General features: G+C 47.7%; 1 protein-coding gene across 1 annotated transcript; it reads right to left on the bottom strand.

Annotated features, from left to right (window-relative positions):
- Window positions 1–679: 679 nt before the first annotated feature.
- On the bottom strand, window positions 680–10,110 carry TIA1 (TIA1 cytotoxic granule-associated RNA binding protein; the record flags this gene model as incomplete). Its single annotated transcript, XM_010292988.1, is given in 12 exon segments — window positions 680–769; window positions 772–829; window positions 1,052–1,191; window positions 1,670–1,793; window positions 2,406–2,490; window positions 2,581–2,676; window positions 3,202–3,310; window positions 3,679–3,754; window positions 7,321–7,408; window positions 8,905–8,959; window positions 9,470–9,568; window positions 10,014–10,110. Coding segments are annotated over 12 exon segments (1,117 nt in total), but the record flags the coding sequence as incomplete, so codon positions are not given.
- Window positions 10,111–11,589: the final 1,479 nt, after the last annotated feature.

Genomic DNA, 11,589 nt, shown 5'->3' with positions numbered 1-11,589 from the left:
ATTTCTCATCGAAAAAAACCAACAAAAGCGGAGAGACGGAGGCTTTATACAAGAGGCTTTTTTAAAACAGACGGTGCAAAGGCTGAAGCCGCAGCGGCTTCAGGATTCACACGCTTTTGGCTTCTTATTTTTGTTTGTGTTTTTTTTTTTTTTTTTGTACAACGGTTTATAATACATTTTAAATCGTTGGGAATGCAAACTAGAACGGCACGCTACTTCCGAAGAAAGGAAAGAAAAACAAAACAAAACAACAACAACAACAACAATAACAACAACAACAAAAGAGTTGACATTGTGCAATTTGCTGCCCCAATTCTCAGCGGCAGTTAGTCCCTGCATTTGCTGTGTTTCAAAAACGTGGATCTTAAGAAACACGTAAAAGAGGAAAAAGAAGGCAAAAGTTGGCAGACATCCAGCATCTCGTTTTGTGATTTTTTCTTTTGTGGGTTTTTCTTTGTGTGGTTTTTTTTTTGTTTGTTTTTTTGTTTTTTGTTTTTTTTTTTTAAACAATGCGGATGACAATTTCATGATTAAAAACGCTTTTGTGTGTGTGTGTTTCTTTCTCTCTTAAATAAATACATCGTATCCGACGCTTGATCTGATAAATCTTGGCGCTGGACGAAGGCTCCGCCACGCTCCCGGTGGCCCCTGGCCCGCCGGTTTCAGAGTCCTCTCCTCCTCACGGCGTTTCGAAGCCTGCCACGCGGTATCCCGTTTGGTTGGTTATCACGCTCCCGTTCTGCCCCTGCGGGGGGGGCAGGTCTCAGGCCGGGGCCTCTCACGCACGCCGTAGCCGGCGCCCATCCACGCCGCCGAAGACTGCGTCTGACTGCGGGAGGGGAAAAAACAAACAAACAAACAACAAACCCTGGTTCGTTAGGTGAACGTGTCAGGAACGAGGGAGCGCGGGGCTGTCCTGGATCCGTACGGACGTTGCTCATCCCAAGTAACGAAGGACCAGAACGTCTCGGCAGCTTTTACGCCGCTGCGGACTGGGGATCGTCGCCTCCCCACCGGGGCGCAAACCGGCACAAAAAGCTCAAATACTCACTTAAAGCCCTGCTGATTCCACGCTTGCCCGTACATCCCGTAGGCGGGGACCTGCCAGCCGTTGGGCACGTACTGGCCGATCTGGGCATTGCCGTACCACTGGCCCCACTGCCCGTACGGCGGTGGGTAGCTGATCTGGTTCTGCAAGGGCAAACAAGCGGGTGTCAGAGCGGCGCCCGAGAGAGCGGCCATTTACTTCGACTGGCGAGACAGCCGCCTGCTGAGATGGCCACGCGGCCGGGCACCCTTCCTGAGCTAGCGAGCGATTAATGAGAGCACCCGGTCGCCTCTCCGGGCAACGGCGCGGTCGTCGCCTCAAATACCCAGCTCCCACCTCCGTGCCGCAGAAGACACCCCACAGGCTGGACAGTATTTTGCGAGCTTCCTGCAGAATTTTACATCACACGTTTTTGCCCAACAAGTGGGTTTTTTTGCATTCCCAGGGACTGAAAATCATTGCCCAGACTTCAGAGAAATACCCTCTGATGAAATAAGCCATAACGTAGGCGACGGGTGCTATGCCACATCTCTAACTGGCACGCATGTAGACTTTACAGCCACCTAACGGGTTTCTAGCAAAGACTAATTAGCAAAGCCATCGTCTTTACAGAGTTCTGACCTGCTGGACCGGACTGATCATGTCTGGCGTCTCCTTGCCCCAGTAGCACTTCACTACGTGTCCTTCGATGGTCGTCCCGTTGACGGAAACGATCGCATGCGCGGCACTCTCGTGAGAATTAAACCTGTCAAAATAGAAGCCGCGCCAATATAAGCAGCTCCCTCGGTGAGGAACAGGCACGAGTAACCCCGCGAGAGAGCCCCCACCAGCTCCGCACAGACTTGGGCTCTGGCAGAACACCAGCCCGACCGCAGAGGCTTTGTCCCGTCAGCCCCACAGCGGGCACCGCTCGGCTGCGGTCACGTTTCCTGTCTCGCTGTCCTAACTCTCCCTAAACAATTCAGCAGCAAGGAGAGCAAGTCGATCTACAGTTATTTTTTTAATTATCTGGAGCCTCGTTGATGAAGAGATGAGGATGCTTCTGGAAAAGACTCTAAAACTCGACTTTCTGCCTCGGTAACTCCACTGTGAAATTACACAAAAGGAAGGGACAGAGATCTCTTCCAGTGAAGGGCACCGCACCAGTTCAGGCTGGGTTTAGGGGTTTTTCCTACTCCTGCCCAGAGCGCTACAAGCTGTGACTCACTCCGCAGATCAGGCTGCCGTCTGAGAGGGCTGCGGTGAAGCACCCTCTCCCGTTCGGCACACACCCACCCGTGCCCTCCCTGCCGCCAGAAGCGTCCAAACCCCGATTTCTTATTAAATTCATCAACACGCGAACTGCACAACAGCCTACCGTACAAAGGAGTAGCCTTTATCGGGGAAAACTCGAATTTCCATTATTTGCCCGAAGGGAGAAAAGGTCTGGCGCATTAGCTGCTCTGAAGAGGAAGAAATGGAGCAGCAAAATGAGGCGACTGCCGTGTTAATTCAGAGACGCTCAACGCGACGGCAGTTGGAAGCCACGATACCTGTGAGTCCTGACGTCACACCCCCGCAGTACACAGTGCAGTTGCTCGGGCTGGACTGATTGACCACATCGTCGTAAGACAGTTGTTTGGTGTTTGCTTAAAGAGATTTTACAGAGCTTTTCAGCGGATCGGACACGGGTTACGTAGAAATTCTAATCCCGAGTGGCACGAGAGGTCGAGCGCAAACTGCAGACACCTATCAAGTAGGTCTGATACACCCAATTTAAAATCTCTCCAATGGAAATGCTCTCTTTGACACAGTCCCGCTTTGTATCACAACAGAAAGCCCTAAAAGCGAGGGAGCAAAGTTAAAAAGCCCGTCTCGTCCTTGGCTTAAACAGCCAAGAGAGAAAAGCAAGCTTCCGACCCGAGTGTGTGGAAGCCACAGGAATACCCCCTGTAGCGGTACTACAGTTGCTAATACCTAAGGTAATAAAAGCTAAGGTAATAAAAGCTAAGGAAGCTGCTTTACGGAGGAGGTTTGAACTGTTCGAGAGCGCCTTCGCTCCCGGTACCCGCTCTCCCTCTTCCCACAAGCTCCAAAGGGCAGCTCGCCCTTTTCTATTCCTCCCTGCGGGTGTGGCAGGAGGTTGGCAAGGGCACAAATCATTGGGAACCTACATTCGTATGTGCTCTTTGGAGCCGGAGGTTTTCTCGTCGCCCAGTTCGTTCTGATTTGCCTTCCACCGAGCCACTGACCGCCCATCTGCTGAATCGCGTTCTCCGCGTCCTGCCCACGAGAGAGGGAGGGAAGAAAACCCCACCGTCGGCGTCTCTTCCTTTTGCCACAGAGCCAAAGGAACGACATCGCCGTGCACTCGCCCCGTCCGACGTTTGCGACGTGCCGAAAGAAATCCTGCTTCACAAGAAGTGGGTTTAGGCAGGACGAAGGACACCGCTGGGCCTCACTGGGCACATCTAAGGCCCTCTTGATACATACCGCCGTGCTCTCGGGCACGTCCGTACATCGCTCATTTGGGTGTCACTTGCCACGTGCTTCAGAAACGTTGGAGCGTTGCACCCAGCAGAGAGAAAAGCCTCCCCCCTCAGCGGGAAACCGAAGCCGGCTCGGGTGCTCGAGGCCGTGCCGCAGCTTACCCATTTATTGAAGAAGGAGACGAAGCCATAGCCTTTCGATTTTCCCGTCGCCATGTCCTTGACCACACGCGCGTCTCTAAAAAGCAGAAACGAGAACCAGTTCAGCGCCTTCGAAAGTCGACCTTGCTACAACGACAACTCGAGTCACACGTACAGCTTATTTTCATGTTTCACCTTTACTAATGTCAACTGTTTATTGCACCAGCAACACAGTCAAAGCAAAAGGCTTCTTTTCTAAACAGAACTTTACTAATGCTTTGCCAGGTAGTAGCAAAATTAAACTTAATTGTGTAAACATGCAAATCAATAGCTTCTCTAACAAACGTATGTACTTTACGACAGTTGGCTCCCGCTTCAAAATGCTTTTACGGACTGTTAAGACACAAAGCATGGTCAAAGCAGCTATTCAAAAAGAATCACTTAAGGCACATAGCTGACTAACATTAGCTGAATGGCTCTCTTTAACCATGCAATTTTTAAACTCGCTATTTGCCAACACATTCTACCTACTCATTCAAAATATTAAATAGAAAAAATGAAAAAAAGATAGGAATTAAAAGGCATACGTCGCCTGTTAACCGAATTCTTTAATTTTCTCGGGTCAATTCGTTACCCCCTTTTTGGACTGTGGGCAGCTGTAAATTTTGAGAGATTGACATTTTCAGAAATTATTGAAGAAAATAAAACACCGAAACATTCACGTCTTAAACTACATATCACACATCATTTAAACTGCATTTGTACAACAGCAATCATACAGGACTGATTGGAAACTACAAGATATAAAAAAAGAAAAAAAATAATAAAATTTATAAAAGTAAATAAGAAAACTACAACGTTTGTCCACTGTGAACTGTAGCTTGTAGTTAGCCATGGCAATTCTGTCCATTCTTCAGAGACACTCTGCAAAATAACCAGAGCCCTATTATTTGAGATTGAGTTAAAAAGAGAACCCAGCTACAAGAGCTAAACCCCACTTGTGGAACGCCGTTCTACAGCGTTTCTCAGGCAATTTGCGTACAAGTTAGCCGAGGGTCGAGATGCTCTCGCGTACAGGCCACCCTCTCCTCCCCTCCTTTGCCCCACACATACAGGCATTAAAAAAGAACAGAAACGATAACATAAAACCAGTCAGAAAAGTCATGCAATGTAACTTACGGCTGTATAAAATAATAGGGTTCAGAGAAACTAGCGTTAACATGTGCACAACACTTAGCGTTCTGAGACTGGCAAGAAAAGTCACAATGAAGAGAAGGTTTGTTACGCTCGTGGATTTTTAAGCCTTACGGTAACCGCAAATGCCACGTTGTAAGCCTAACGCTGGCCTACGTTAGCCCACAGCGCCGACTCCGTCGCCGCAGCCCCGAGGCAAATACCCTCACCCAAAGCTACAGAAGAAACGTTATTTCTTTCCTCTTTGCGAGACCTCCCCCACCCCTTCCCCCTTTTTCCTTTCCCCCTTCTTGGGTTAGGTCAGATTTTGGGTCCTACGTTACAAATTGCCTGAGAAGAGCCACTTTGGTAAGCTTAGATGGGTTTGCTCTGAGGAGGAAGGGGGGGAAAAACTCATCTCTACTTACCCTCAACCGAAAACTTTGAAAATAAAGACTTGAGAACAAGTGAAAACATGCGTACAGCAAGCATAAAAGGAAACCACAATGAAAGTGTGCTTTTACAGTGATTAAAAAAATCCAGATGCAAAGAATTACCTAAATTTCTTATGCGCTAATCATGCAGTAGTTCAACCTCGGTGTCATTAAAAAAAAAAAGCTCAGTTTAGCACCACCAAAGACAATGTTAAAAAAAATAAAAATAAAAAAAATCAGGAAATATTCTATTAGCACCACATTTCCAGAGACTAGTCACTGATGAAGAACAGGTAAAGTCAAGTAACTTCATTTGACCACTTAAGAGACAGTAGCAATATTTTTGCAGGTTAAATTTAAACAAGTAGAAAATTGAGGTCCCTTTGGCTTTATTTAACCCCTGGGTTTTGGAACAAGAGCCCAAAAGAGTCGTTACGGGGACGATGCTTAATCTAGTACTTTCATGGGAGGAAAAGAACCGAGCTTTGGTTCGGGCAGTCAGTTTGAGCCGGGGCAAACTGCAAGTTTTCCATGTGTTAGCTCTACAGCTGTGTGCCGAGTGTCCCAAGAGCCGGAGCATCGCTCATCCTTCCCCGGCACCGCCACCACACAGCAACAGCTCATAAGAAAAAGCCCTCCTAGAAAAGAGGGGGCAAGGGGCACAGCCCCAGAAACACGGACCGTGGACCGATGTTCGCTGTGATTTTCTACTCCCCCAGCTGATATTCCGACGCTACTTTTTGCTTCAGGCTCGGGGCAGGGGGCTGGGTTTTTTTGGGGTCATTTGTTAAAGGTGACTGTCCATCAAACCGTCACCTCGGACACCCGGCGCTGACTAGGTAAGGGGAAACTCTCTTTCACAGCTCCACCGCAGTCCCACCAAGGCGGCCGTCTATTCCTGCCTCCCTTTCGCACTCATTCCAGCAGTTCAGCTCTACTTTAGAGTCCCTCGTCCCTTCCATCCAGACCACACTTGGCCAGAGGATAAATCGGCTCTCCTTAGGAGTCCGACCCTCTGCGTTTCCTGGATGACAAGTATAAAAGATGCAGTCAAGTGTTACAGTTGTCTGAAGCAAGTCACATTCAGATCACAATTTTTTTTTTTTTTAGCCTTATCATAAGAGGAAATCAAGCTGGCATTAAGAGAGTAACACACTGGACGCTGAGGGTAAAAAAAAACAACAAAAAACAAACTTACTTCAATTAAATGCTTCACTACACAATACTCCAAAGCACTCTATGTTCTCTTACACCACCATCAAGAAACTTCAATGTCCAGTACAGACAACACTACAAGGAAAATTAATGGTTTACATGTGGAGGATGGAATGAACGAACTGCTCCTTACTCTGCTACACCCTGAATACAACAAACTGGCAGGTGTAGACCTGCGAGCACCTTTCCCCGTTTGCAACACGTTCGCTTGTCACCCCATCGCTCTGCACCGCTGGGACGAGTGCAACTCCTTGACCCGAGATGCCCCGTGGTTTTGGCCGAGCCCTTCAGGTCAAGCGCCAAACACTCTGAGGCCGCTTTAGCTGCGGCCTCTGGGTGCCCCAATGAGTCTCATGCTAAAAAAAGGCTCATTTTGTGGGAAATGGGAATTTAACTGCAAAAAAAACATTGGCTACCGGTGGTCGGCACACCACGGCTAACAAAAAATCCAAAGCCTGCCAAGACGAGAACGTGCAAACGGACTCGGTCACAAACCGTACAGCGTGATGGTGATCTGATTGCCGAGAGGGCCAGTGAAATGCAGAGCCCAGGGTTAGGAGGCAATTTTTTTTCCAGTGTTGCTTTGCCAAACGAGGCAAGGAGTGTAAAACCAAAGCAAGTGGGATGCAACTTTTCTAGGAAAGCAGAACAAACTACTATAGAGGAATTGGGTTGCACACCCCTGCTTAATGCCCGACCGTTCCGACTCAAGTCACTGTATGAACAGATGAATGTATCTTCCTGCACTGCAACAACTCTCCTTTTTTACTTACTGAAACATAAGGCTGCCTCCATTTAGGAGAGATAACTTATAGTTTATTTGCCCTACGAGATTACTTACGATATTCTTCCAAATGGCGCAAAAGCTGCTTTTATATCTTCAGTTGTAATTTCTGGACTGAGGTCTCCGACAAAGACATGGAAATGGTCTTTTTGGGGAAAAAGAGAAAAAAGGATCTTAACGTTCGAAGAGAACCCCTGAACACACGTGCGCACGTGCACCCAGAGCATAGCAATCTCATGTAGCACGGCTTTCTGGCTATTACTAAAAACTACGTGAAGACCAGAGTTGACTATGAAACAGGATTTACTGCTGTTCGTAACAGATCCTTTGCTTGGCAGCGCTACAAAGTCAGTGATTTTAAGGATACTACAGTGACACACGGCATTTAGGCTTTGTATTTTACAAAGTGCTTTTAAGACCAGTCAGCATTTACCGTACAAAGTCCGAAAGCTATTTACTTAACGTGCCAATGAGAACTAACTACATGAGAATCTTTCTCTCCGTAGGCTCGTGTTAAGCTTCGACACAGCAGGAGATCACTAGTTATTCAAAACCTGATCAACTGAAACCTCTAGCAGTTTCAAGAAATGCAGGATAACGCTCGTTCTAGAGCGGGACGTGTTTTGCACCTCGCCGCCATGATCCTGATTAACACCACCAGTCATGAAGAACGAATCAAAAAAAATACCTTGCAACAGTTGGCTGTTAAAGCATTTGAGCTCTTGAGAGCCCACAGTTTCAGTTGCCCAGCCAATACACCATGTGAATCCATGTGAATTCAGCGTGTGTGAATCCGTGTGCAAGTGAACCAAGACTGAAGGCAACAGAATGGAAACAGTAATCCCTTCAATTTTTATATCAGAGCCATAAAAAACACGCACCAAAGAGAACCACATCTAAGGAGTTTTCTACTACGGTCGAACAATACGTCACGTACCGCCTTAGCAATACGCAGGCTTATCCACACTACAGCAGGTACGAAACTCTCGAGCCCACTCGGCCGCTGATGTAGTTGAGCCCCACTGGACGACAGAAATTCAAAGCTTGCCCAGGAAAGCTGCAAGCCGTAGGCTCGCCACGCGCAGGCAGCGGCGGGGCCCAATGCTGGAAACGGCCAAGATAACTCCCGAGTCTGCAGGAGCGCAGACCGAGGTCTCATAGAGTGCCAACTATTCTGCCTCCACAGCAGGGAGGCAAGGGGGGTTTGGGTTGTTTTTTTTTTTTTCTTTTACAATTGCACTCGTAACAAACGGCCAGAGCTCAGCACCAGAACCAAGCAGTGGACACTAGATCACTTGCTGATGCCGCAGGGAAAGGACAGGGAAGTCTTTCCGTAAAAAAATAAATTCCTAATGAACAAAACCCCATAGATAGCTTCAGGTGGTTAGTGAACACCCTTGAGAGATTTCATTTTTATGTGTAAGAAGATACAATTACCTTGTGAACGCTGTGTGTTGACAACGGTACTACCTGATGACAAAGATTAGATTTGTTCTTAAGTTTATTAACACAAACACATTAAATCATATCTTAGGATTACGATCAAAATGTTATGGCATATAATTGTATGATGCTTACTGTTTACATTTAACACCTCCTTGCACAAATCAAACACGTACTCAAAGCATAAGCGACACTTACTGCTGGTGTCTTTCTTCTGGCTGCTGGGGGTCGTCGCCCAGTTCACTTTGACCTCCTGCAAACGTCAGTCGCTCATGTTAGATCAAGCAAATGCCAGCTAAGCTCAGCCACCTCCAGCACCTCATTCTGACGCTACGGGGACCAGACGTGCAAGTCTGGGCTGAAAGCTCCAGTTTAAGAGACTTTTCTCAGGAGAGGGTTCATTATTCCGAACTATGTTCCACTGGTTAAGAGCAACGATGGGAAACAGACACGGTCTGGGAGTTTGGTTTGGTTGGGTGGGTTTTTTTGCAGGGGCAAGGAGGGTGGGACGTTATCCTGATAAAAATATTCCTTCTGCCTGCTGTCTCCGAGCCCTCCCCAGTTTTGCATTCTTCCTACCACAGCCTAAACAGCTCTTCTTCTTAGTCGCATCCCATCAAGACCTCCGTCAAAACCAAGTGCCTAGCATTTGCGGTGTATCCGCTTCATCTCAGGTGATATTTCACCCACTGATATTTCACCCGCGTGATCTGAGATAGCCCGATTTTCAACTCCAGCTCACCCTGTAGACATGACAGCTTACCTTACCCATTATCTTCCGGCCATTCATAGCCGCCAGTGCTGCAGCCGCGTGCCGGTGCTCATAGAACTCCACAAAACAGTACGGATCGTTTCCAGCTGTCTGATAAAAAGAAACAAATAAAGGATTACCCACACAAACCTCTTCAAATTGTACTCTCGCTACTCTACTCAGCTCTTTAATGGTTCCATCTGAGCATCTCAAAACGCGCAGGCGTTTTCACTCTATGCTGAGACCATGCCCTAACAAGGCTCCAGGAAGTTTCAGTTCTGCTTCAGAAAGGTAAAAGTAGGGCCAGGATGAACTTGTCAAATCTCATCGACAACACCCATGTACATTTAACCTGTTCACTCCCTCTCACAATATCCACCCAGCCTTAAACTTAACGTCAGACACGAGACAGAAACGATGCCCGAAGCACACGACTGTGATCTCCAGCCTTGGACGTGGTTCGTGCCATATTTCCAGCGGAATTCTGAAGCACACAAGTATGGCCCAAAGCCATTAGCTACGAGAAACGTGAAAATCACTAGGTGAAGGCTCTTACGTCCATTATCATCTTGCAGTTTTTGCATGGTCCGATCTGGCTGAACAGCTGGAGGATTAGAGCTTCGGTCACATCTCTCGACAGGTTCCCCACGTATCTATAGGATCAAATACAAAGTTAGAAACCATCCTGACGCTCCAGTCTGCTTGTCGGTAACTGAGCAAACGCAGCCCGGAGTTGTTCTTCCCCCGAACACCCAACCCGCCAGGTTAGGCCGTTGAAATAAAGCGTGCGGCAGGCCTGTGTCCTCACTCGCGGAGCAACGGGGCGGAAATCGTTCGGTGGCAGCGGGCAGTAACAGCGCCTGTCCTCAGTCCCGCCAAAGGTCTGCGTTTCTAAAATCTCAGCCCGCTTCCAAGCTGAACGGAAAGCCAGGTATGGACAACTCGCCCTTCCCAACGGATTTCCACATATAGAAACGGCTACGATAACCATAGGCAGTCGTCGTTCACCCAGCACCCTAGCTGCCCTAGTAGCTCAACTGGGTGTTTAGCAAGCACATTACACCATGTTTAGTCAGTTCCTTTTAAAAAAGGACTTATCGTTTGAAAGCATTACCCTTGCCTGAAACAACCAAGGGCAAGCGTGCTCCAGTGTGGCCATTCCCCCGTCCTCCTCCATTTGAAAGGATCAGCCTTCCTCAAGCACTAACAGAACCCGAACCCCTGCTCCAATTTGGGATTTTGGCATTCTCAGCGACAAAGATCATCCTCGATCCACAGGCAGGTTGTTTTGTTGTTGTTGTTGTTAAGCCCAAGTCATGGGATTTTTAAAAAAAGCACGCAGAAACCTCAGCTCCAAAGGTGTGGCAGCACCTTTCCGCAAAGGAACGTTATGTGGCAAACCGCGGCCTCTGCAACGAGAGCTGTGGCCAAATCGCGCTGCTGAAACCACGTCAATAAATAGGCAATCCTCCCCATCTCGGTGCAAGAGTTGCAAAGACGTTGTCAGAAAACAAGAAGACAGCAAAACCACGGACTTCTTGCGCTCCTTCTGTTGACAGAAGGCTGCGAACAGCTTTCCTGAAGAGACGGATGCACTCCAGCGTTTGGTTTAGCAGAGGAGAGAAGGGGGGAACAAGACACGCAGCCTCTGTTTTTCTGCCAGAAATGACCCAGCAAGCTCCGTATTAATAATCTGAACAACTATGTTAGGAGACAGACTCATACTCCTGTTTAAAATCAATACATGCTTCACCAAGAATCAGATCTTCACAGACATCCTCTCGCTTGGCAAAGCGAGTAATTCCCGCACTTCTGACAAGGCTTCCTTAAGCAGAGGAGGGTTTAGTGCACTTCTTTAAGGCAATTAACTTTGTGCTCGATAACACCAGGACATTATACCCCATATCACGTTCAACTGAGAGTCATAATTAGCAACACTTCTTTTCCCCTCTCTCTCTCTTAATATTATTGCCGTTTGGACAATGAATAAGCCAAGGCACTAAAGTGACGAGACTCTCATGTCACCTTCTAGGTCTAAGTTTATTAACGGGTTTTTTGTAACCGAGAGTTTCCTAGACATGGTGTCTACACCCTGACCTTTGCGCTCACGCTGGATTTTCACCCCGATAATC

This window comes from Phaethon lepturus, unplaced genomic scaffold (genome assembly GCF_000687285.1).
Source record: "Phaethon lepturus isolate BGI_N335 unplaced genomic scaffold, ASM68728v1 scaffold27760, whole genome shotgun sequence".
NCBI classification, from domain to species: domain Eukaryota; kingdom Metazoa; phylum Chordata; class Aves; order Phaethontiformes; family Phaethontidae; genus Phaethon; species Phaethon lepturus.
This window is presented reverse-complemented; position numbering and strand designations above follow the sequence as displayed.